Below are 25,030 nucleotides of genomic sequence, written 5' to 3' on the forward strand. Positions count from 1 at the left end.
TGCTAACAGCAATGCGGACAACGATGAACGTGCGATAAATGGGGAATAAATGGGGAATGAATGCCCCGGAAATGTTGTGATAAATGCCGGCTGAGGCGTCTATCGAGACGTCCATTCAGTATCTTCATTTGTGATGTAGTCAACCTGCTGCACGTACACTTCATTGACTGTCATGACCATGCTACTTCATCAGGCGACTCGGAATGCGCTTTCCCTAAAAGTGGCGTGTCCTCTTCTTCGCCGACTGTTTCGCAGGTGCCGCCGCTACCTTGATCTCATCGCCATCTTCTTCCTCCACGACATTCTTTCGCTTCTGTATCTTCCTCGGTGCCTTCTTGACTTTCATCGCGTCATCGGTTGGTGCGCCATTCGTCGAAACGCCAGAGTCAGCAGACTTTTTCGACTTCTTCTTGGCTGGCTTAGCAGCCTTGTCCTTCGAGTCAGCCTCTCCTTCTGGCACAGCCTCAGGATCTTCAATTTCGGCACCAGGATTGACGAAAGAATCTTTGCTCTCCCGCTTTCGCTTCTTCTCTGATTTCTTTGCCTTCTCTTGTGCTTTCTTCTCAGCTTTGGCCTTGAGACGTGCCTCTACTTCAGCTGACACATCCTCGTACTCGACCACAGGCACGCTCTCATCTTGACCGTTGGCTGGTGTCGGTGTTGGTACGCTTGACCCTGGCTTGTCGTCCTGAGTATGCACAGCATCTTTGTCTGTGTTCACCTCTTGTTTCGCTTCTGCGTCTTCCCTTGCAGCCGAAGGACCCTCCGCACGATTGGACTTGATTTTGGTGCGAGTCTTCAGCCGTTTCTGACGCTGCTTGATAACAGTCCATGCCTTGCGCTCGTCAGGCGAGAGTCGCTCAAACGGTACCCTGAGCTTGCCGTTCTCCCATATGATCTTGGTTGGATCGAGCCGACTGTACCGAATGGTGTCGTCCAGTAGGGACTTTTGTGGCGGTGTCTTCGTCTTCGCAGCCTTCGTGACTTGTGCAGGAGGCGCCGTCTTCGTAGGAACGGTAGTGTGCTTAACAATAATCTCGTCCTCGTCACTCTGGTCTGCCCTCTGGTGTGGGTATGCGTCTGGCAAAGGCTCGGCGTCTGCCAGCTTTCTCTTCTTACCGTTCGTCTGGGATACCTTCTCGGCCTTTGACGTAGTCTCCACACGCACTTCATCAGAGAAGTCGTCCTTCTCAGCAGCAGCACTCACGTCTCCCTCTTCTACCTTCGCTGGCGCGTAGTCCTTGACGGCATCTCTGGCCCTCCGTGCCGTCTCTAAGATCTTAGCGAATTCCTCGTGTCGTTTGCGCGGTGGTCGGCCTTCACTGTCATCCGCTCTCGTGACGTTGCATAGCTCCTCAAACACCTTGCAATACGCCTCGGTCGCGGCCTCCCAGGCGCTGACTACGTTCTGCATGTATGCCTCGTGGCGCTCGGCGTCGCCAGTGTCGATCTTGACATGTAGCTGCTGGACGACATCACGAGCAGTAGTCAAGCCTGCTTTCTGCGAGTCGACGGTAACTGTCGCGTTCTTGAGAGTGGAGAACAAAGGCTGCGACGCGGCGTATGCGGCGGTGGAGGTGCGATCGGGTTCTGTCGACAGTCGTGGGCGCTTTACGCGAGACATGTTTGCGGAATGTGGTTTACAAATGCACTGGAGCAATTCCCGCTAGCACATGCAAGGAGGACAATCTATTGTCGATGGAAAGAAGCATTGAAGGACCCTGAAACATTTTTGCGGGCCGTCCCGAAGCTCGCGTGAATGTGAGGTGTCTGGTGATCCACGTGAATCACCAGCCACTGTTTCGAAGGAGCGTTCATCACTGAGCAATGGAACTTTCTGCCTGAGCACTTGTTTAGCAGTTGGGATTCTACAATCCCACCAACAAAGCTTTTTAGCACACTGCTATGGTTTGCAACCAGGCATACGGTAAGGGACTTCACTCGCGGTGGACGAAACTCTCATCATCAATACCATCTAATTCGTCGTCTATCATCTATGCTAAAATGTAGTGCTGGAGAGCCGGTGACCGTCTCAAGGGGAGGCGCGAAGGGTATGCGCCCGCATCGATAGCGCCGCCGACACTTCATAGCGCAACCTTTCGACGTCTCTCTTTCTAGCTAGCTCTGTTTCGAAGCTATAATATCGCTGTCCGTGTCGTTATATTAAGTGTAAGGTAGCTACATACAGATTTTGGAGTTCTTCGCCGAGAAGGGGTCCAAGTCTGCTAGCGGGTATATACGTAGCCAATCATGAATTTCTGGATTCTTTTTGACCAATAAGAGCGTGCGCTCTAAATTATCTCTCGACCTTATATAGGCCAACAGCCGCAGCACCGCCACATTTTGATCTCGTTTAAATTGTAGTTATCGCTACGAGGACCGCTCCATCCAGGCAGATCCTTCATCTACAACTTCGACTTCGAGCTCGTTGCCCCCTCACGGCCCTGGAGGTTAGGGTGAGGAGTCTTGACAGGCCTCGTCACAGCGTAAAACGCGAAACCATCCGACTTGGTCGAGAACTGGAACGAAAGTCAGCTAGTGTCCTTCCTTTCTTCAAAGCAACATGATCTGATCCGAAGACTCACCTCAACCTTGGAGCCAACGTGGAAGAAAGCAAAGTCTCCCGAAACCAAGTGGTGCTGAATCCCAGTCGCCACATCCAGAATATCGATCTGGCCGCTCAGGACGTACTTGGTCTCCTCGAAGTTGTAGTGGGCCGGTCGTGCAGGACCCTTGGTGATCTTGTAGAAGCCGGAGGTGAAGTAGGAAGGAGAGTCGGAGGTCTTGGTTCGGATGCTGCGGAGGTGGTAAGTATCTGTTCGGAGCAGGTAAGGGCATTCACACATACGAGTGAAAGTCGGCGACAGTTGCGTTCTCGCCGTTTGGCAGTGGGATGTACTCGTGGCCAGCGCCCTTGACAACGGTAAGTGGTACAAGTCCAGACACTTTTTTTGAGGCCACGTTAGCGGGTGTTCCGGAGGCAATGAGGTTTGACTTACTGTTTGCGTTTACGATTTTGACAAGGTCTGGAAGATAGCAGCAATGAGATATATCCAGGAACGATCAATCGACTTTGCGCACTCACTCCGTTATAAGAGCAGTCGTGGCATATACGGTTGCGCTTCCCGAGTACTGGAAGCGGCTATGGTGGGGCATAATCGGAACATGGATAACTTGCCTCAACGGGGCAATACTGAGAACAGTCGTTTAGAGCAGCCGACTGAGCAAGTCGTACCCATCAATCACAAATTTGCTGGGTTCATGAGATTCGTAGACGTCGCGTCACTCCTGTAATATCGGCGTATTGTATCGACAGCCGAGAAGACAGACGCAGGGTCTTTAAGAGAAGAATGGAAGAGTCGCCGTATGCTGTCTGCTCGACATTACATCTCGGGAACCTGACCGTTGGTCATGCGAGAGCATTGCAAGGTTTCATCTTCAGCTGAGCACATACCTCCGAGACAGGCTGATGGCAAGTCAGCAACATGGCACCTCTCGACGACTGCTGGTACGGACCAAGATATTGACCGCTCGACAGCATGAACACGAAAGGACAAAGACAATGGTGAATGAATCGACAGAGCTCAAATCTACCATGTAGACCCGCGACCGAGACGTTCGTATCTATCGCAGAACGATGTTCTCTGGGCGAACGACATTCTTCTGCACCTCATCAACACCAAGCCACATGAGATCCGGACGGCTGTCTGTTAGAATTGGTCAGCATCAGCGCAAACAGCACAGAGTACAACCAGAACTTACAATGCCCACTAGCATCAGCAAAAGTTTTCGTCTTCGTCACAAGACTCAAATCCAAGTCCGCAATAATCAACTTCTCCGGCTCATGTTCTCCAGGCGTCAATAGCCTCCCGTCAGGCCCGAAGAATGCCGAATTCCCACTATTCGCAGACCCCATAATCGGCGCTCCCTTCGTTCCCATCGCCTCAATGCCTCCATCGGTCAGCACCGTGGTGCTATGCAGCACAAACGACTGACTCACAATCGCATACGCCTGACTCTGATTCCTGCACCCTTCCACACTCATCGAGTAGAACCCCGGACTCCCCTCAATGAAAGGCTCCAACGGTGGCCAAGCCGCGGCATGAATCTGCTCCCCTTGCGCAAAAGTGTAATACTTCAGCAAAGGCTGAATATGCTCCCAACAGCTCAACCCCCCAACCCTCCCCACACCTTGCACATCCACAACCTTAGCAAGACAATGCCCGCCCGCCGCATCCCCAAAAATCGTCCGCTCCATATGCGTCGGCTTCATCTTCCTACGCCGCATCTTCATCTCTCCCGCTTCGTCGATCAGAGCTTGGGCAATGTATACACTCTCGCCATCACGTTCGGAGAAACCTAGTGCCACGGCAATTTGGTGCTCGGCCGCGGCGGCTTGGATGCGTTTCATTTCGGGGCCGTCGACGACGGGGATGTTGGACGTATTTGGTTCCTAGGTCGAAGTCAACGGGACGGGACCAGATCCAGGCTGGGTAGCCGGGGATCCAGCATTCGGGGAATGTGACGAGTTTGGCTTTTGCTTGGGCGGCTTCATTGATGAGGGAGATTGTCTTTTGGACTGTGGCTTCGAGGTCGAGCCAGATGGGTTCGTGCTGGGTTACCTGGGAGAGGTGTTAGCAGTGGAATTTGATGGAGGGTGGCGAGGATCTTACGGCAACACGGACGGTTGCTGGGGAAGTGGAAGTCATGGTTGTTGATGTCTTCAGATCAGATCGGAACGATGGCAGAGCGCAAGTGTCTGGTTGCTGTCCCGGTCTGACGAAAGTCTGAACTTATGGAGAGGATGTCGGACGTCGACCGAGCCACTTTAAGCAAGTAACGACTCAATGGAAACGCCCTCAGTTACACAACACTCCAGCCTTATACCCTAACAAGGATGAGATGAAGTATGGGTGTCCATGCCTGGACCCAGCGGTGACTTTCCGTGTGAAGTGTGGGGTGGTCGAGAGCTGCAGGTCCCGGTCCGTGAACACCAGCATGAGACGCTCACAATTGGCTCGATGCATCATCAAGCTAACGATTGACAGTCAGATCTGAGATAAGAGAAACTCTGATAAGATGGTCGTAATGCTTCGACCCTGACTGTCAAAACTACCCCTCGTTAATTGCTCCTTTAGCTCAGAGCCGGAAGGCAACTTTGGTGATTCACGGCTTGGTGCTTGGTAGATGGCTGTGAACACGGAACGGCTTCCGCTGCACAGGGTCGAGCAATAGAATGGTGGCCATTAATAAGTGGCTGGCGCTGTTGCAGGCCATGGCGTTGTTCAACGACATTGAAGTCGACATCTATTGAACATACCTTGGCGGAAGCTACTACATCTTGACACAACTCTGGTGAAAGCAAAGATGGGCTCTGTAGAGGTCCTTGAATCGGCCATACCAGAGCACCTGCGAGTGGAGAGAACGATACCTGCGAACACACCAGCAAACTATCAACCACCGTTCCCAGCATATTCAGCTAGGTTCCCAAAAGATGCACAAGGAATGGTCACCGCCATGATTGGCGTCCAGCACAAGAATGCGGTCCAAGGCCAAAGCACAGAGTTCAAGCAGATCAGTTCGTTTGTCGAGAAGCCATCGAATGGTGTGAAGCCACGGTATTGGGAAGCTGCATCTGTGAAAGACAACCGTGGCTACTATAATGAGGTTGCGATCCCATACTGGAGGTCGAAAGAGGACTTTGATCAGTGGCGAAGTGAAAGTGGCTTCGAGTCCTGGTGGAAGGCCTTGCAGACTGATGGCGAGGTCGGATACTTCCTGGAGGTCTTCTTACCAAGCATCGATAGATTCGAGACCGTGTTGTCCGACAACAACGAACCGGAAGGTGTAGCAAATATGAGAGTCGGCGTCAGTGGCATGCTGCAAGAGCACGTGTACTGGGGCTCGATGCGTGATCGTCTTGCGGCTTCGCAGACAGATCACCTGACAGGCGAGAAGGCCACGATTCGGCCAGCAGGTGGCAGAGAGGATACGACCAAACGACGCATTCATGTCGAAGGAAGGCAGAATTCGGCCATGATCCGAAGCGGACAAGATTGGTCGAACACGAATCCGCATGAAAGAAAGTTGTACCTCGATACTATGCACCCTGTGCTGATCAAGGGTATGGATTTCCTTCGAGATCGGGGCGAAGAAGTCGGATGCATAGAATGTCGCTTCATGGACGTAATCCAGAAAGATGAGGCCGTTGCAAGTCCCACCGACAAGACGTTCGGCTTGGCATACTTCGACGATCTGAGCTCGTTAGAGGACTGGAGCAAGCGGCATAAGACGCACCTCGACATTTTCGGGCGCTTCCTGCAGTACGCTGGCGAGTTGCAGGGGAATGTTTCGCTTCGACTGTTCCACGAGGTCATGGTCGTGAAGCTGGAGCAGCAGTACTTCGAGTACGTAGGCTGCCATGATAGCACTGGTATGCTGGTATCCATATAACATGCAAATTGACCTCGTTGCTTCATCCTTCGTCGAGGCTGTTCTGCCAGCTCCACTGCTGAAGTGTATTGTTCAAACATGCCTGGAGGAATGGCGCGCCGCTGCTGTGGTCTTGTTGCCATCGAGGATGATAAAGTAGCCCGGGCTGGCGTTTGAAATTGTGCATGGTCCGTAAATGCTTGCCCGTGCGTAATGACCAGACCTGTACTTTGTTGTACTGATCGACTGCCGCCACAAGATCATTGTGCAGCGTAGGCATATGCAGCTTTGTAAATGCAGATTTGTGGTCCAGTGTGAGGAGCGGCCGGTCTTTGCGCAATACCCTCAGGTCATACATACTGATATCGTAGCTGCTGCTGACGAGCAAATGATGCTGGCTGTCATCGAGCCTTTGTATCCCAGAGATACGCGCATTGCGCTTGAGCCGTACCGCAGTACCATTCGAACGTGTGTCCCACAATGACACGTCGTGGCGAGCATCTTTGCCTGACTTTCGTCGACAGCCCACGGCCAATGTGCGAGCGTTGAGCCAGTCTGCAGCGTAGCACTCGGCGGAATCAGCAAGACTGAGCCTATTCACGCTCTGCATATGCTTTCCAACCGAGTGTAGTTGACAGCCGTGGCTACCTGCTACCGCAATCTCATGCGACCAGTCGTTCACTTTGCACTCCCAGATGGTGTCCTGTATCTCTCCAACGTTGAAGTGGTAGCCGCTGGCGATACTGCCATCATCGTACAATTGAGCCAGTGGCCCGATGTAAACATTGCCAACGAATGGGTTTGGTCGAGCAGTACTAGCCACAACGTAAGGTACTCCTGACGCAGTGGTGTAGTCCAATGACATGATCGGGTCGTAGAATGCATGCATTGGCAGCGGACGAATAGTGATGCTGCCATTAGTTGGTTCGGTCCAGTCACTCGCGTACACGGCATGACTACTCGGCGTATGTCTGACAGCCAGGAGCACTTTTGAGCTATCAGGCATGTAGCGAAAGTCCGTAATGGAGGCATTAGCCATGTGCTTGATCACGACTCGAGTCTCCTTTGCCACTAGACCTTGCGCGAGTGACTTGTGCTGGTCGACGTCGTAGGACCCGTTGCGTTGTCGTGCTCCATGTTCGCGCAACAAGCCACTGCCGCCAAGGAGAGGATGCTTGAATATTCGTGCAGCTGGTACGGTCTGCTTCTTCAAAGCACGCTCATGCTGGCGGTCGAGCTTTCGCTTCTTAGACTGCCGCTCCTCCGCATTGACATTTGCCTGGGAGTACTTCGCGCCTACGGGTGCCTTGTGGTTGGCAGTGATGGGAAAGTACTTCTTCTTCTCCTCGTCGAAGTAGAATCCCGGTAGGTTGCCACGGTTCATCCTGACAGAATGAGGCAAGACTGAATTGTAACATCCGGTCTCCGCATGACTGTGTAAGTGCGGTTGCCTGTGGCGATGCTAGCGATGCCGCGCTCGCGATGTGGTGTACGTGGTTGATGGATCTCGAATTGTTGTAATTTGTTGATGATCCAGAAAGGCAAAATGCCAGCGACGGGAGCTAAACCTAAACCTTGTCTGGCCATGTCTCGGCTTCCTTTCGGCTCGACGCGGCAGGCGCGAGCATCACGTCATATGCCGATCTCGCCAAAGATGTGATGCGGAGTGAACAACGAACAACATAATGTGCTCTGTGCCACTTTCACTGCCGGTATAATACGCTGTGTTTCTGCTCATCTTGTAAAGCCGTCTTGTATGTATCGCGCAATCTCCCGGACGCGACCACGAAGCATTGCACAGCGACGAATAATCCAAATGACGAGCCAGATCAGCAACGCCGCCAATGGCGAGCAGAAGACATATACTATCCGGGATCTACCAAAGAGCAACACATTCACCCAAAGGCTACCACCGGATCAAGAATACCCAACACCGGCATCATCACACAACGCAGAGCGAAAGAAGCTGGGACCACGACTAGTGAAGAATGCAGCATATACCTTCGTACGGCCAGAACCGTTCAAGAAGTCTGAGCTAGTAGGAGTATCGAAAGCAGCATTACGAGACTTGGCTATTGACCCTGCATCGATCAATGATGAAGATTTCAAGAAGACGGTAGCCGGCGAGAAGATCATAACCATCGATGAAGATAAAGAGCCCGGGGACAAGGATGTGTACCCTTGGGCACAGTGTTACGGAGGATACCAGTTTGGCCAATGGGCTGGACAACTAGGTGATGGACGAGCCATATCTCTGTTTGAGGCGAACAACCCGAATACTGGAAAGCGGTATGAGATTCAGCTAAAAGGTGCTGGAAAGACTCCATACTCGCGTTTCGCAGACGGCAAGGCTGTTGTGAGGAGTAGCATCAGGGAGTTTGTGGTCAGCGAGGCTTTGAACGCGCTTGGGATACCTTCGACGAGAGCTTTGAGCTTGACACTCGGCCCAGAAGAGACGGTGCGAAGAGAAACGGCAGAGCCGGCTGCGATGGTGGCAAGGTTTGCTGAGTCGTGGATAAGGGTTGGCACCTTTGATCTACCGAGATCAAGAGGCGATAGAGATATGATCAGGAAGCTGGCAGACTACGTTGCTGAAGATGTTTTCGGCGGCTGGGACAACTTACCAGCAAGGGTGCCCTCCACAGAAGAGAAGGACGTCGCCGACGTACAGCGTGGAATCTCCAAAGACTCCATCGAAGGCGAAGCCGAAACATCAGAGAACCGCTACACCCGCCTCTTCCGCGAAATCGCCCGCCGCAACGCAAAGACAGTAGCCCACTGGCAAGCGTACGCCTTCACAAACGGCGTCCTCAACTCCGATAACACCTCCATCTACGGCCTCTCCGTCGACTTTGGCCCCTTCGCCTTCCTCGACAACTTCGATCCCAACTACACCCCCAACCATGACGATCACATGCTCCGTTACTCCTACAAGAACCAACCCTCCATCATCTGGTGGAACCTCGTCCGCCTGGCTGAAGCATTTGGCGAACTAATCGGTGCTGGCGACTGGTGCGATGATGCCGAGTTCGTAGAGAAGGGAGTCCGACAAGAACGGGCCGATGAACTCATCAAACGTGCCGAAACCGTCATCGACAGAGTCGGAGAAGAATACAAAGCCGTCTTCATGGCCGAATACAAACGTCTAATGACTGCCCGCCTCGGCCTCAAACAAAGCAAAGAATCCGACTTCCAAGACCTCTACTCCGAACTCCTCGACACGCTCGAAGCCCTCGAGCTAGACTTCAACCACACCTTCCGCCGCCTCAGCCACATCACCATGTCCGAGCTCGAAACCGACTCACAACGAAAGGACGTCGCCGCCCGCTTCTTCCACCACGAAGGCCTGCCTGGCCTCGTATTAGCAGACGGCGGCGAAGACAAAGCGCGTGCCCGGATCGCGAAGTGGTTGGAGAAGTATAGAACCAGAGTCTTTGAGGACTGGGACGATTCCCATGAGGCGCGGGATCAGAGGTTGGCGGGGATGAAGAGCGTCAATCCGAAATTTATTCCGAGGTCGTGGGTTCTGGATGAGCTGATTGAGCGCGTGGAGAAGAAGGGGGAGAGGGAGATCTTGAAGAGGGTCATGGATATGGCGCTGAGGCCTTTTGAGGAAGAGTGGGGATGGGATAAGGGGGAGGAGGAGAGATTTTGTGGGGATGTGCCGAGGTATCAGAGGGCTATGCAGTGTAGTTGTAGTTCTTAGGTGGGTGGGTTGGGAGAAATGGGCGATTGGTTGAATGAGATGATGATGAGTGATGAGCATTCGTAGTGTCCCATCGTTCTTGGTACACAGCGCAAGCTGTTTCTCCGATACATATTTCTATACTCCTTGTACCGCACTGTGATCTACACTTACCCCCTCCTCTTCCTAGCACCCCCCTTCTCCTTCCCACTCGCAACAGCAACAGCAGCATCAACCTTCCCCTCCAACTCCCCCTTTAACTCCCCACCATCCGTCTTCTTCTCATCAGCCGGACTCGTAAGCGGCTTCGTCGCCTGCTTACTCTCAACCTCCTCATCATCCCCACCCTGTCCAAACTCATTAACACGCGTGTAATCAACCTTGTACGCCCACGCCTGGTAAATGTACACAAAGAAAATCACATCGTCGCGCAGCGTAGCGAGACGGTGCAGGACAGGCATTTTGATGGTGAAGGCGAAGAGGTCGTCGATGAAGGTGTTGAGGAATTTGTACATCATGGTGCGGCCGGGCATGTGTGCGACGGATTTGAGGCGGTAGTTTATGTAGAGGGCGGGGACCTTAAAAGATCGTTAGTAAGGTTGATATGACATGGGAGATGGTGGGCGTACTTACCATCATGAGGAAACCGTAGGCGTAGACGCTGCCGACTAGGGTGGTGATGACGAAGCTGTACCAGCTCTTGTGGTCTTCGTACATTAGGGAGTAGGCGGCGTAGGCGATTAGGAGTGGGACGGCGACGATGCCCATGTATTTGAAGGCGATCTTGTCGTATTCTTCGGTCTTCTCTTCGGTTTCGCTCAGCTTGTGCTTGTCCTCGAAGACTACGGTGTATGGCAGCCCAAGCTTGGCGGAGTACGTTCCTGGTTGTGGCACACGGACACGAACGTTGACCGCTTTGGTGATCTTCCAGGCTTCGATGGCGATGCCCATGCCTTGACCGAAGAGAATCATCCAGCTCGTGTTCTCGTTGTTGTCCATGAGGTATAGGAAGATGATGAGTTGCATGAACACGTTCGCAAGGATGGTGCGGACGGAAACGCCGACGTTGTCCTTCTTCTTACGCCAATGGCTGACGTCGTTCTTGAAGGCAAGGAGCTCGAAGATCATGTGGAGGACACTGACTACTGCAGTCGTGCCAAGTAGCCAGTGGTTGGTGTCGAGCAGAGTCTCCTTGATCATCTCCATCTCGGAACCATCGCCGCCACCGGGAGTCGATTCGCCATTTGCGGCCTTGCGTGCTGTCTCCTTCATGCCTTCGTCCATGCTTGCCATCACGCTGAATTGCCAGCTGGCCAAGGTCGAGAGATCAACATTGATTGGCAATGTCTTCTGCGGGATTGTGGCATTGAGCTCAGTCATGTGCGATCGCAGCTGCCAGAATGTGTTCAGGTATAGCACTGGGTAATACCATCCGTTCTTGCCACTGTGGTCACGCTTTCCAGTCTGCTCGAGGGTGTAGAACTGCCTCATAGCAGGGTGAAGGCTCGGCCATTGTACATCACCCGTCTCCGGCACGAATGACAGAGTGAAGTTTGGGTGATAGTATGACGCGACTGTAGGACCTGATGCTTCCTCGAGCTCTTCTTCTGTCTCCGTCTCGTTTGTGCCGCCCAGTAGATTTCTCGTCCTTCTGACCTTCTTCTTTGCCAAGTACGAAGTCAACGGGCGATGCATGCGGTATGCCTTCTCCGGATCGTATGCTGGAGAGGCCGGGTCTTTCTCCGCCCCTGTTTGCGCAATCAAGATATGTGCCCATAGTGTTCCATTGTTCTGCACGCTCGGTGGGACATTGAAGGTCTTGTGCACCTCGCGGTAGTCTTTCTTCGCTCTATCAAGGGAGAAGTTCTTCTCGTCTACAATCAAGCTATCTTTTGGCAGCTGGCTTAGGCGCGGCAGAATGTTGCTGGGCGATATATACATGGCAACGTCGACGCTCGTGTTTGTGGGCCACAACGGGTGGAGGCCTTGTGGTATCGCGCTCCATTCTCCTGGGGCTATGGGATCCGCTCCTGGCGTTGCTACGGCATCCGGTGTTGGTGCTACGGCCTTGTTGCCTCCCATGAACTGCTTCATGGCGAACTGGATCAGGATGAAGATGGCGACATTCTTGCCTATCGACCACAGCCAGTTCGTCTGGCTCTCGGCTTGTGGATCGGCGGCTACAGTGTCACCCGCAGGCTGCACTGCAGGAGGCGCTTGACCAGACATCGCGTCTGTTTGTCTGGGGGTGTTGTTGATCGACTACACGGCCATGTGTTTCTGGTGATGAGGTACGTGGCCAGATGATGGCAGAGGGCCAACTATTTCTGAGGCGAGCGAGCTAACTGAAGCTCTGGCCTCTGGGAAGAGCCACGTGCTCGGCTAATCAACAGATAGGCGGAGATTGGGCTTATCGCCAGACAACGCCAACAGCCAACAGCCAACACCGAAGACGAAGGCGACTCTCTTCCTCTACGAACTACTCATCCGCTCGGATCTCTGTATATCCACGTGCGACTCAGGCATCAAAGCTCGACAGCCAATCGCAACGGTGTTGTTGTTGACTTGGGCTTGGTCAGTGAGTGGTTGAACTGCGGACCGGTGACTCGTGATCTCGCCCCCAAGCTCGACATCCCATCATCAGCCTGCTTGCCTGCGTCACTTCGCCTTGTGCCTGAATACTGTTATCGCCCACCGCTCGCCGCTTCCCGTGAAGCCGACAACCCCCAACAACGCACCTCGAATCTCTACTCTTCACACTACGCGACAGTATTCCATATCGTCTTTCGCATTCGCCGTCGCACAGCATCCTCAGTCTTCACCCACCACCCGCATCCGGCTATCTCGAGTCTCGCTCGGTCATCGGCACGACAGCTCCAAGTGCGTGCAGCTGGTCTGCTGCACCAGCACACCTACGCGACAAGACAGCACTGTCGCGACATCGCATAGTCAAGCATCATGTTCTCCGAGTGTAAGTCCAACAATTCCGTACCGTCTTCGCGTTTGTGTCACCAGGGCATCAGCGTCACTACCAGCTCGCGTGACTAACTCGACCGCCTTACAGATGCCTCGCGGTTCCTCCAGCAGTCCAACGCCCGACTATCACTCAATCAAGATGACCAGCGAAATCGCTCTCGAAACCCCCCAGACCGACGGCGACAACCCATGAGCAACTCCCGTTACGTCCAACGACCTGGCATGCCAAATCACCCGTACCACCAAGGCCCTTCTGCGTCGCAGTCACGCTTTCCCTTCGCTTCCCGCCTGTCGCGACAAGATCCTCAGGCGCCACTGTTCTTTAGTGCGACGGATGACTTCGAAGAGGAGGATGCGAATGACCAACATGAGAGGGAAGTTAACGACATGTATGCGCTCCAGCGGAGCAGGCAACGTTTTGGGCCCAGCAATCTGACAGAGAGCTCGGAATTGGAAGATGATGGAGTTGACGGGCTGGAAGAGACGCAAAGGGGTCAGAATCGCAATAGAGAACACAGCATGCCACGAGGGAGGATAGGCGCTCCATACCCACCATCGTCTCGAGCTGGGAGCATGCCCGAGTCGGAGATGAGCCGACCTAGTTCTAAGGGAAAGGGCAGGCTTGTCGACGTCAACCTGAACAGCACCATCCACGAGGAGCCACCCGAGTCTTTGGCCAACCTTTCGCCATCGATCGACCCAGACTCGCCTCCTCCTGCGTTCCGGCCCTTCAAGCAGCACGTCAAGTCAAGTCGATTGAGCAGCTTTCTGCCTCTGGAAACAGACGAAGAGACAAACATGCTACATCCAAGGCCACCCTCCACAGACCGAGCAGAGAGCGTGCCACCGACAGTGATCCTGCCCACGCAAGAGCCGCCGAAGCACGATGCTTTCTGGGGCAATATCTTCATGATATCACTGTTCACGATGGTCGCAGCCTTCATTGTGATCTGGTTCCAGACAGCAGCACCGTCCAGCAAGCAGCCACTCGGGGACACCATCTATTCGGTGCTGAAGTCGAATTCGAACATGCTGGTGTGGGATACACTGATCGCTGTGGTCGTGGCTCTGATCTGGCTTTCCCTGCTGCGGAACTATGTTCGCGTCCTGGTCTTCGGCATGCTCGTGGCGATGCCAGTCATCCTCGTCTCGTTCTCCATATACCCACTGGTGAGCAGCTTTCAGGGCTCCTGGCACGGAGCTTCCATCCAGGATCGAGCAATGCGTTGCTTCTCGTTCGTTCCAGCTTTGATGGCGCTTCTCTGGACCTGGAGTGTCGTTAAGAATAGGCACAGTCTCGCGAAGGCTATCAGTATTCTTGAGTTCAGCACCAAGATCATCGCCTCGAGCCCGTATCTCCTCACTCTGGGCTTCGTCTCGTTGGCAAGCATTGTGGTGTTCACCTGGTCATGGACACTCATGTTTGAACGCGTGTTCCTGTCAGGCCGCTGGGTGGGCGCAAGCAAGTTCGTCCTCTATGCTAATAGCTGGTGGCTCGGAGCTTTCTTCGTCCTACAATACCTGTGGACCTTGGGCGTGCTTGCCGGTATACAGCGTGCAACTACTGCAGCCACCGTGAGCCAATGGTACTTTCACCGACTGGCAGTTCCACAGCCGACAAATCGCGAGGTTGTGCAGGCGAGCTTTAATCACGCGACAGGAGCTCTTTTCGGCACAGTATGCTTAAGCACATTCCTCAGTCTGCTGGTTCGACTTCCGCTCATCATCCTCCCGGGTCGACTCTCTGGACTGCTGAATATGTGTGCATACTGGATCATCCCTACCAGTTTGGCCACGCTCACGAACCCACTGACGCTCACTCACGCCGCAATCCACAGCCAACCACTTGGAATCGCGGCACGTGGACTTGCACAGCTCAACTTTGTTAGCCGGACGAATCCCAGCAACACTCTTGGACCACGCAACTTCAACCCTGCCTCGCCTAATGGAAGCATTCTGTTGCCGTACAAGCTATCAAAGCTGTTGCTGCAAGCAACTCGATATATCATGTCATTCGCACTCGGTTTCAGCTCATGGGTTCGCGCTGCACATAGCATCAAGCTTGAGGGCACAGCTGGGATCCGTGGCAGCCTGTACGCCTACATTGTAGGCATGGTGGCTGCCTCTATCGGCTTTGCAGTCCTGGGATCGATAGAGAACGTTGTAGGTGCAACGGTGGATGCAGCAGTGATCTGCTGGGCGAGCGAGTCTGCAGGAGGCAGAGGAGAGGCTAAGTTCTGCCGTGAAGCCGGCGAGCTTTTCGGCGATGACGAGCCAAGAGGTGGACGAGTCAGCATGGCATGAGCTATGCGAAGAGAAATCAAGATATGGAGGGTAGGCGCAACTGCTATTGGACACAGGATATGGGACCGGCGCAAAGACTGCGCGATACCCATGATGCAAGCATGAAGCGATGCAATTCTTACACGAAGTAGATAGATGCAGCTATTCACACCACACGCTGAGGCCGAGCGTATGCTCGTGACGCCCGACTCCGTACGTATTTCGACTTGACAGCCACCACGATGGCCAAAACTGACGTTGGAAGGTGTAGCTGCAAATGCGTGGGCATAATCCAGTGCATCTTGTCCTTCCATGGCTGCCGCGAAGGAGTGACTTCTGTGAGCCAGGATACATGTCGATCATTATGTACCTTCTTGGCGATTGAAATTTTAGGTGCCACTGGACATGGCCAGGACAGCTCGGTCTAAAACCAGGGAAGATGTCCTAACGTCTGTCACAGGGTCTCATACAAGCTCCAACAAAAAGAGGCCAATGCTATGGCCACCTATTTCTGGCACTCGATTTTCACATGCGTCTATCTGCAACGACCAGGATAAAGGGACTCCTCTACTGCTGGACGTACAGCCAGGGCTGCGCTTTGCTTCGCTCCACTCCACGTCATCATCACTACTGTAGTACAACATGCCTCCTCCAATCCCTTTCCCTGTCCCACTGGTCTGGATGCAAACGACTGCAGTCTGGTCTTGTGCATCGCATCTCGTTGCTGCAGAGGTGGTATTCGCACTTGAAGCCCTATGGGGAGTGCTCTGGTCAGCTTCTAAAGTTTTGGGGTGTTCAATGCATGAAGGGGTCGGGGGGGGGAACCTACTCTGGACCGGCAGAAGTCACAAATTATGTCTCCACTGCAGTGATGACGGTCTCGGCGGCCAGACCTTCGCCATGCGGTCCAACACATGGTGCAGGCTACGTATCGCCGTGGAGGGGGCGGGGGAGGTGCAGCTGGCCGTGATGGAGGTTTCGGGGTAATTTGGCTGGATGATGCTCTGGTTGGTGGAGCGAAGTTCGGTTTCTGGCGTTTTGCTGATGGCTCGTCATCTTGTCGCTCGGGTGGTCTGACGGGAGGTACAGTAGGCTGAATTGATGTACGAGGTGAGATGACGCTGGCATTGCTGCCGTTGAGTCGAGGGACTTGCTGTCTGGGAGCAGCAGGTTTGAAAGAGGGGTTGAAAGGGTGGGTTTGTTGCTGTACACTGGGCTGGAAGGTGCTCGGAGCGATCGGTGTTGATGGTGGCAGCGCCTGCTGCTGCGCCCCCTGAAGCTGGCCAGCATTGAGTAGCTTACGTGCATCGTCTCGCTCTCTGCGAAGGCTATCGTTGGTGTTTTGGAGGACTCTGACTGCTTTGGAGACCATGTCGATTTGAGACTTCACTTGGTCGTTGCATTGGTCCTTGAGCTGAACGAGGTCGAGGAGGTCGCGGTCGATGGTATTTGCTGCCATGATAGCTATGTCGCATGACAAGAAGAGCAGAAGAAGAAGGGTGGGAGATTGCGCTTTTGACAGGATTATGGCAAACATTGGAAAGGTCTCGAAAGTAAGTGACGGCTTTCAAGCGCAGGTTTGCTGCATGGGAGCTGTGAGGGAACAGTGTGGACCATTGTCTATGCCAGACGCCGCATGAAGCGTTGAGAGCTTAACGAATGTTCTACCTGGAAACAGAAGGAAGAGATACAATCAACGCATACTGCCGCGTTACGGTGGCTGTGACACTCATGTTGGCAGCAGGACCGATCTTCTCACGCTGGTGTTCTCCTTCCAAAGCCATTATCAACGTCATGTTCAGCCAGGATGAGAGACCGAGTGGAGGTTTCGATGAGTGTTGCCACGCTTGGTGGAGCATCAACTGTTACTCAGACAATGGGTAAGAAACGAGCGACGATAGTTGATATTCGTAAGCACAGATGTGTACTAAAGTGATTCAGTCGTGGGCGGCCGATTGATAATCCTGCGTTCCCTTTGCTAACTACATGACAGCCACACAGCTGGAGGTTGTCACGCCGTGAAACCTCGCAACGCCAGAACATGACCGTTGATATGGAAATTCTACAGAAATGCATGCATGTCGTCGACCAGTCGGCTTGTGCCCATCACCTTATGTAGCAAGTCGGACATCGCCAGGCTCCTAGAACATCCTCGGTGGAGGTGGTGGTGGTTGCTCGTTCAACTACGTCGTGTCAGCGGCAGTCAATCGAACTCTAGAAGGACTTAGACATACCATATCGCAATGACCATTCTCATCCGAAGGACATCCGCAACTGCCATTGGCCGAGCACTCGGACGCGACAGAGAGATCATCGCTTGGCTTCTCGCAGAAGCAGCTGGCGTTGGAGTTGCAACCGCATGCTGGGCCACCTGCTGCTCCGCCGTTGGATAACTTGCATTCAGTGTCCACCGCCAGCGCGACGGAGAACAGACATGCGAGGGTGAGGAGGGAGAACTTCATTGTGGAGGTGTTGAGTGTATTAGGTTGGGGACTTCGTATGGTGAAGATTTGTCTTTCGAGGGCATTGGACTGAGGCTTGGGCTGGTTATATAGCCTTTCGTAGCGAGGGAGCGGTATCCCCTTGCGGCCCTGAGGGTACTTCGCGCGACGACAGCAGACTACACTGGCATTGCATGGTCGTACGCACGTGGATGCAGTCTTACAATAACAGCGGGCAGATGTGCTGACATAGCTCCCATAGGTGTTAATCGAACACAGACATTGGGTCCGCTGTTGCTTCGAAAGGTCAAGATCGTTCATAAGCTGGGAAAATCGCATATCCAACTCGGCCAACAAGCTTGCGCATAGGCTTAGGGTTCCTCATAAGCATGAGTTTCCGAACTGTACAAATTCTTGGTGATGCTTGGTGACGCCTAGTGGCAGGGCTAAAGCCTCTTTTCCCGCATGAAAGCATTGTTCAGAGCGTGGAAGGATCTTTGGAGACGTGTCGGAGCATCTGTATCGACACCGAGGACGCTTCTAGGGATGATAGTGTGCGTCGCTAGGATCTATGTCCGGAGGGGTAACAACCAAAGGGCAGGGAGCAAGTGATGGAGAAATCCTAGTGGAACGCCACGATGCTGTCGAAGACCTGCTTGATTGAGTAAAGAAGGACATTGTTGTTTTTCCGTCTATGTCGGTGACATGTTGTGGAGCTCCCGCTTTCGAGCTGACGACGCTTTCGACCCTATACTACACTAGATCGATCCTTCTTCCTGGGGAAAGGGTCGCCCACATTGAACTTCACGTTACATCTCTTGTAGCCGACCTCTAACGGATCTGCTCACCTCTTAGTAATTGAGCGAAGGGTAGCTTGAAGGGCATGCGTCAGTGAACGAGGCGAGCTTGCGAGCCGGAGTGAACGGAGCATGTCCGTAAAGCTCCCGTAGCGAGAACAACTATCAGACTCTGTCACCCTGTTGCTTCTTCGAGGGTGCGTAGGGTGTTCTTCGAGGGTCTGTGCTTAGCAAGAGGGCCTTTAGAATAAAAGCTATCGCTAACAAATTCGAGCTGCCGTCTAATTGGTCAAAAAGAACGTAGAGATTCAGGATTGGCTCGCTTACTAGCTGCTCCGGCGCGGTAAATCCTGTTCCGAGCACGTGGATGCGCGACGAGCACGACACTGCGACGACTGCGACACTGCGACGACTGCGACATTGCGACGACTGCGACATTGCGACGACATCGTGACAATAGCGAAAAATGTGCTGTTGGCGGTTGTGAACCTCCAAAGGTAAGCGTAGCGGAGTGGAGCTCTCTACCAACCCTTCTAGACTGCAAAGTAGCGTGCGATCCACGCTACCGCTACCCGACGTACAGTGCTTATTATACGACGACATAGGCGTTAGCGACGAGTATATGTTTGCGAGTTCGCCAACAGGCACAGTGCGGTAGGTCACGTGACCCCAAAAGTTGAGAGTTGACCAATCAGAGCGGGCGCCAAGGCTAGTTGAGGGCTGGTGATAGAGCTCCACTCCCTCCTCGCTGACGCCACCACCTACGCTCGAGTGTTCGCAAGCTCACACGTCGCTACGGTGGATGGCTAGCGCTCGTCGGTCGTTACGCTTAATCATTTTAGTCTAGCGACTCGACCGGTACCAGGGTATAGCTATTCATCGAACTTGGATCGAAGGGAGATCAAAAACTCGGTGTCGTTCCCCTCCCAAAACTCCCCGTGGGCAGGCTAGGCTTGACGATCTTATACTTTGCCATGCGGTGTACCATTCTTCCAGATCTGCTCTGGTCTGACACGTGCATGTCAGTCAGGGCTACGGCTGCTAGCACTGGATAGTGCTCGTTTAGTCTTGAATGATCTGGCTAGTAAGTCCAGCAGTGGTCACATGAGACTACCCATTGACGCATTAGCAGCCTCTCTTGCAGATAAGAATACATGATCATTCGCTGCACCTCTATTTCCTGCTAGCATTGCTACAATTGTCTTGTTATTCCCGATACAATCATGCGATTGTTGGCGCTCAGCAGTTTCGCTGCTCTCTTCAATCTTCTTCAATGTGTCAGGGCCGCATATGACATCGGCTATACAGACGACTCGGATCTGACAAGTTTCGTCACGGTATCTACAAATCGCAAGCGATCGTTCGCCCATTTTGGCACAGTGCTAAGCCCAACCTCTAGCGTCCAGAGATTCGGCTCCCAGTCCTCAATGTCACCTTACACCAAGCCGACAAAGTCGAGCCTGGATACTGGTTCGTTGCACCCTACTATACGCTCATCAGCTCGCATGTGACGGGGAATGGGCCTTATCAACCCTGTCAAGTCGTTTGGGCGATATATGATTTGCAAGGGGTATGTAGTCGGATTGACCCCTTTGCGTTACTCGTCTCGCTTACGTCTACTAGGAGCTGGTATGGACAGGGACGTGTATGTATTCCAACCGTATCGTCCTTGACTTCCGTCTGTTCGAGAGAGATGGCAAGCAATATTTGTCCTTCATCCTCTTCCAAACGCAATATGATGCTCAGGGCCACGGAGAGATCTTGACAGTTCCTACAACATCATCAAAGAAGTGCATGCCGCTAAAGATGCCTACAATTTCAATATGCATGAGTTCAATACGGTAGATGGAGGCACCAAGGCGCTCAACTTCTCAATGCACAACGTCTACAAAGCCCTCGACGGCGTAGAGACGTCGAGCGAAGCAGGCTGGCTAGCCGACATTGGCATTCGGGAATTAGGTCTTGACTCTGGAGATGTCAGCTTCAAATGGCTTGGTAGCGATCACATCAATGCCACTGAGAGTAATACCACGCCATACGGCTTCGACAGCCCTCTGCCCAAAAGATGGAATTACTTGTACGTATTTGGACGTCCTCGCATATACCAGGGTACAGCTGATATTGTGATAAGACATCTGAACTCAGTGAACAAGAATGCCGATGGTGACTATCTAGGTATGCGATATTCTTGGAAGCAGTTGACAGGAGGCTAATGTGTGCGACTGTACAGTATCCGCGAGGCTCACGGATAGTATCTTCAAAATATCTGGACACGACGGCTCCGTCTTATGGCACCTCGGAGGCCTGAGATCCTCTTTCAAACTCGACGATTTCAATTTCTCGCGGCAACACGACGCTCAATGGGTATCCCCCAACGATGAAGTCGAGATCATCACATTCCTCGACAATGGCGCAGACAATCTGGACCCGCCGTACGGCCCATACCCGACCAGCGAGATCTCCTCAGGGTTGCTAGTCGAATTGGACAAACGTACTATGAAGGCCAGAGTCCTCAAACGATGGATAAGGCCAGACCAAGGACTGTCGCGATTGCGAGGCAACATGCAGAATCTACCAGGAGGCAATGTTCTCATGTCCTGGAGTGACAACGCCTACATGACAGAGCATTCAGTGTCCGGCGATTTGCTTGCCGAAGCTCGATTCACCAGCGAGCGCTTCGTGACCTACCGAGCGTACAAATTCAACTTTACTGGGATGCCAGCGGAAGCAAAACCTGTTCTGAAAGCATTCGCGCACGGTATTACACAAGAGAAGAGCTCAACGGTGATTTATACCAGTTGGAATGGCGCGACCGACATTGCTTCGTGGAAGTATTATTGCACAGGCCCCGAACAAGACCCAAGGGCGATTGGCGAGGCTGCGCGCACTGGCTTCGTGACCACGTTTTATACTTCTAGCTATGAGTGTGGAGAGGTCTTTGCGGAGGCCATTGACCAGGATGGTATCGTCATGGGAACTGCTCTCCCTTCAGCAACTGAAAGGCCGAAGCATTGGGGCAAGGAGAAATGTGATGGCGCTGATCTAGATCTGTCTGCCGAGAGCATAAGATCGGAACTCTGACCGTGATTTTACTTTAACGAGCCCGCGTGATCAAACAGCTGGCATAACAGCCTCTTCTAGAGACCGATGGCAGCCCGATATTACGAGAGCAGAAATGCCATAAGCCATAAGCAGTACAACTTGCTTCTGTTCTAGGGCGATAATGAGTAGATAAGCCTTAGTAGCGATAGAAGCATTAAATGAGATCAACAACTTTATAGGTGGAGCGTAGGATAAGAGTAATATATATATATATATTGTTCATTATGCTGTTGTGGAGCCTGTTGGCCTATGCAGCGATACTACCTACTTCTAGTTACAAAGGGGAAACTCGTATCATAGAGTGAAAACCCCCTCTCCTCTCCTATACGTTCTTAACCTTGCCTTCTTTCGTGTTTTCCTTGTTGAGGGTACACTAGTGTCATGGGCCTGCCCTAATGACTACCCTGTCTGCACCCCCTTGACCTCCCGCCTCTTCTCCATCCACTCCTCCGTCTCGCTAGCTAGCGCGAACTGTTTGAGAAAGCCCTGCTGTAGTATCCACTGTGCTATCCGTCTCACGTCTCGCTTGTCCGTTACGATTAACTAGTAGTCGCGTCTTACTGCCTTGGCTCTCTACTGGCCTCGTCCTTCTACCCATTGCGGGCACCGTAGTATCATGTGCTCCGGGTTCTGTGACGGGTAGTCACACTGGCATGCAAGGCTGTGTACGTCCGGGACTTTCCTTCTATGCAGGTAGGCCCTTAACCCGATGTGTTCGGACCTAATCTGTATCGCGATGCTTGCTTCGGCCCTTGTTAGGTCACGGTAGAGTAGGTAGTTGTGTCTCTAGAAGGGGCGTAAGGCTGGGGGTCCTCGATTTGGTAGGGGATTCTCTTTCCATTCCTGTTCCCAAAGGCAGCCCGCCACCTGCTCTACGAGGCTTTGCATCTTTACCTTGTTGCCCTTTTTCCTCCGTGCCTTTTCCTCCTCCTCCTTCCTCTCTAGCCACTCCTGGGTTCGCTTGACGACTTCAAACGTGCGTAGGTCGTCTTGCTTTTGGCTTTGACGTACCCTAAGGCTAGGCAGTCGGTCGTACCTCCTAGCGATCTTCTCCGTAGAGTCCCGAATAGCTTGTTATACTAGATAATCCGCCGTCTTCCTAGCGTATTGGATCCTCATTCCCTTAGTGTAATGTTTAATCGGGGGGGACCCTGTCTCTACCTCCGCTACTCTCGTTAGCGTTGTCTTGTAGGCTCCTAGTATCCGTCTGAGGTTCGCGGCCTACGTCCGGTTTAGGGTCCCTCTATCCGCTTCGGGATCGGTTTGCCTACTCCTCCTGTCCCCTATATCTAGGCCCCGTAGAGTATTACTAATTTTACGATCGTCTTGTATATAATCCTTACCTTATTAAACGTACCTCCCTTTATTAACGTTGTGAGTCTAGTTATTATAGCCTCGTTAACCTAGGCTCTATTCTAGGCTTTCCTAATCTAGGGGTTCTAGCTAAGCTTAGGGTCTAGCTAGATTCCTAGGACTCGTAATTTAGGAGAGGGCTTTATTACGTAACCCTAGATAGTTACCGTTACTTATATATTATAGTAGGTTCTTACCTTGCTAAAGTAGATAAGCTAGTACTTTTCCGAGGCGAAACGGGCGCCGTGTCGACGTGCCTATTTCTCGTATACCTCGTGTCTTTCTATAAGTAGCCGGTAGTTTTCTTCAGTCGTCGTTAACTAGGCTAGGATATTCGTATCGTCGATAAACCCCGAGGCCGACGTTTATAGTAAGGTAAGTAGTAGGATTAGGTCCGCTATAAAGATTAAGAAGAGGATCGGGGATAGTATTAAGCCCTAGGGGATCCCGTATTCTATATATATAAGGTTGCCCTCCTTACGCTTCCTAAGGACAATCTACGTTATTCTCTCCTTAAGGAAGGAGTTTACAAAACTTGTTACCTACCGCGGGATTCCTTTTTACCGTAGGATATAGAGGAGTCGCTCGTAGGAGACGTTATCGAATACCCCTAAGATATCGAGAGACAATAGTAATGTAACCCTGTTCCGTCTATAGTACTAGAGAGTATAAATCTGTTCGGTAATAAGCTCTATAGCCGTTAGGGTACCTCGTTTACTCCTACTACCTATCTATATCTCTAGGAGTAGGTTATTATCCTCGACGAGCTATATAATTCTTCTTACTACGACCTTCTCTAGTATCTTTCTAATTATGTTTAGGAGTACGATCGGCCTATAGGACTTTAGCTTTATATAGTCTTCCTTCTATAGCTTCTTTAGGACGACTATAAGGGACCGCCTAAATAGCCGTAGGTAGTACCCCTTACGTAGGCAAGCCGTAAATAGTTCGGCGAGGTATAGGGCGACTTCTTCTTTATATTCTTTAAGGAGGAGGTTTAGGATACCGTCGGGTCCCGGGGCCTTACAGCCCTTTAGCTTTCCTATAATCTCCTTTTATCTCCTCCTCGCCTACTGTCTAGTATATATCGAGTAGCTCTAGGTAGATCGTTCCCTCTATATCTATTAGGTCGGCCGTTAACTATATTATAAAGAAGTGGTCGGCGAATGCCTTCGCCTTCCCTTCCGACGTTATCTATATTATACCTATCGTATCCTAGATTAGGGGGAAGTATAGTGTCCTGTCCCCGTCTCCGGCCCTTACCTACTTTATAAGCCGCTATATCTACTCCGGGTTCTCTATTATAAGACCTATAGCTACCCTCTAGTCTTATCGCTTGTCTCGTCGTATTTAGGCCTTCTTTGCCTAACTTACTTCCTAGTACTCGTCCTACGCTTCTTAGCTTTGCTCCTTCGTCTATTTTCGCCTTGCCCTCCTTATGTCCTTGACTTTAGCTAAGTACTCTAGGGTCTAGAAGGGCTTCTAGTACTTCGAGGGCCTTAGTTCTAGTATATATTCCTCGGCCGCCTACTATATCGTCGTTGTTATCTATTCTGCCGTACTATTAAGCTCGGCTTCCGTCTCCCTAATACTAGTGCTATTTAGGTACTATTTAAGCAGATTCCGGATCTCCTCCTAGGGAGCTTTTTTCTAGTTAAGGCGCTTTTCACCCCGAAGCTCCTCTTCTATCCCCGTCGCTATTGTTATCTAGATAGGGATATGGTCTAACCCTGCCTCTAGGGCAAGGTTAGGTCTATACTCTACTAGCCTTGTTACTACGTCCCTCGATAGAAAGTATAGGTCGATAGTACTCGCGCTTGTTCTTACCTTCTACGTCTCTATACCCTTTAGGGTTACGAGCTCTATGTCCCTACTTTCCGTAATCTCTAGGAGCTTACTACCTAGATATACGTAAGAGGGGGTGAATTCTAGACCCTACGTTAGGTAGTAGAGGTTGAAGT

General features: G+C 52.2%; 10 protein-coding genes across 10 annotated transcripts; 4 read left to right on the plus strand and 6 right to left on the minus strand.

Annotated features, from left to right (window-relative positions):
* Positions 1–214: 214 nt before the first annotated feature.
* Positions 215–1,624, minus strand: CLAFUR5_03615 (uncharacterized protein; the record flags this gene model as incomplete). The annotated part of the gene is made up of 1 exon (XM_047902763.1): positions 215–1,624. One exon carries the CDS (start codon positions 1,622–1,624, stop codon positions 215–217), a length of 1,410 nt encoding a protein of 469 aa, XP_047758438.1.
* Positions 1,625–2,405: 781 nt separating this feature from the next.
* Positions 2,406–2,846, minus strand: CLAFUR5_03616 (uncharacterized protein; the record flags this gene model as incomplete). The annotated part of the gene is made up of 2 exons (XM_047902764.1): positions 2,406–2,519; positions 2,586–2,846. 2 exons carry the CDS (start codon positions 2,844–2,846, stop codon positions 2,406–2,408), a joined length of 375 nt encoding a protein of 124 aa, XP_047758437.1.
* A 778-nt stretch (positions 2,847–3,624) lies between these two features.
* Positions 3,625–4,709, minus strand: CLAFUR5_03617 (Arylacetonitrilase; the record flags this gene model as incomplete). Its single annotated transcript, XM_047902765.1, is given in 4 exon segments — positions 3,625–3,707; positions 3,763–4,453; positions 4,470–4,622; positions 4,674–4,709. The coding sequence occupies 4 exon segments, from the start codon at positions 4,707–4,709 to the stop codon at positions 3,625–3,627; spliced, it is 963 nt and encodes a 320-aa protein (XP_047758862.1).
* A 658-nt stretch (positions 4,710–5,367) lies between these two features.
* On the plus strand, positions 5,368–6,453 carry CLAFUR5_03618 (Phenylacetaldoxime dehydratase; the record flags this gene model as incomplete). The annotated part of the gene is made up of 1 exon (XM_047902766.1): positions 5,368–6,453. The coding sequence occupies one exon, from the start codon at positions 5,368–5,370 to the stop codon at positions 6,451–6,453; it is 1,086 nt and encodes a 361-aa protein (XP_047758844.1).
* Positions 6,454–6,475: 22 nt separating this feature from the next.
* Positions 6,476–7,816, minus strand: CLAFUR5_20160 (uncharacterized protein; the record flags this gene model as incomplete). The annotated part of the gene is made up of 1 exon (XM_059462997.1): positions 6,476–7,816. One exon carries the CDS (start codon positions 7,814–7,816, stop codon positions 6,476–6,478), a length of 1,341 nt encoding a protein of 446 aa, XP_059318904.1.
* A 372-nt stretch (positions 7,817–8,188) lies between these two features.
* On the plus strand, positions 8,189–10,138 carry CLAFUR5_03619 (Adenylyltransferase, mitochondrial; the record flags this gene model as incomplete). The annotated part of the gene is made up of 1 exon (XM_047902767.1): positions 8,189–10,138. The coding sequence occupies one exon, from the start codon at positions 8,189–8,191 to the stop codon at positions 10,136–10,138; it is 1,950 nt and encodes a 649-aa protein (XP_047758846.1).
* Positions 10,139–10,287: 149 nt separating this feature from the next.
* On the minus strand, positions 10,288–12,346 carry CLAFUR5_03620 (Cleft lip and palate transmembrane protein 1; the record flags this gene model as incomplete). Its single annotated transcript, XM_047902768.1, has 2 exons — positions 10,288–10,695; positions 10,751–12,346. 2 exons carry the CDS (start codon positions 12,344–12,346, stop codon positions 10,288–10,290), a joined length of 2,004 nt encoding a protein of 667 aa, XP_047757433.1.
* A 729-nt stretch (positions 12,347–13,075) lies between these two features.
* Positions 13,076–15,397, plus strand: CLAFUR5_03621 (Choline transporter-like protein ctl1; the record flags this gene model as incomplete). Its single annotated transcript, XM_047902769.1, has 2 exons — positions 13,076–13,088; positions 13,182–15,397. The coding sequence occupies 2 exons, from the start codon at positions 13,076–13,078 to the stop codon at positions 15,395–15,397; spliced, it is 2,229 nt and encodes a 742-aa protein (XP_047757659.1).
* A 2,120-nt stretch (positions 15,398–17,517) lies between these two features.
* On the minus strand, positions 17,518–17,838 carry CLAFUR5_03622 (uncharacterized protein; the record flags this gene model as incomplete). The annotated part of the gene is made up of 2 exons (XM_047902770.1): positions 17,518–17,559; positions 17,611–17,838. 2 exons carry the CDS (start codon positions 17,836–17,838, stop codon positions 17,518–17,520), a joined length of 270 nt encoding a protein of 89 aa, XP_047757658.1.
* Positions 17,839–20,437: 2,599 nt separating this feature from the next.
* CLAFUR5_03623 (uncharacterized protein) lies at positions 20,438–21,695 on the plus strand (the record flags this gene model as incomplete). The annotated part of the gene is made up of 3 exons (XM_047902771.1): positions 20,438–20,691; positions 20,746–20,789; positions 20,845–21,695. 3 exons carry the CDS (start codon positions 20,438–20,440, stop codon positions 21,693–21,695), a joined length of 1,149 nt encoding a protein of 382 aa, XP_047757432.1.
* Positions 21,696–25,030: the final 3,335 nt, after the last annotated feature.

The sequence above is a fragment of the Fulvia fulva genome, chromosome 2, assembly GCF_020509005.1.
Source record: "Fulvia fulva chromosome 2, complete sequence".
Taxonomy (NCBI): Eukaryota; Fungi; Ascomycota; class Dothideomycetes; order Mycosphaerellales; family Mycosphaerellaceae; genus Fulvia; species Fulvia fulva.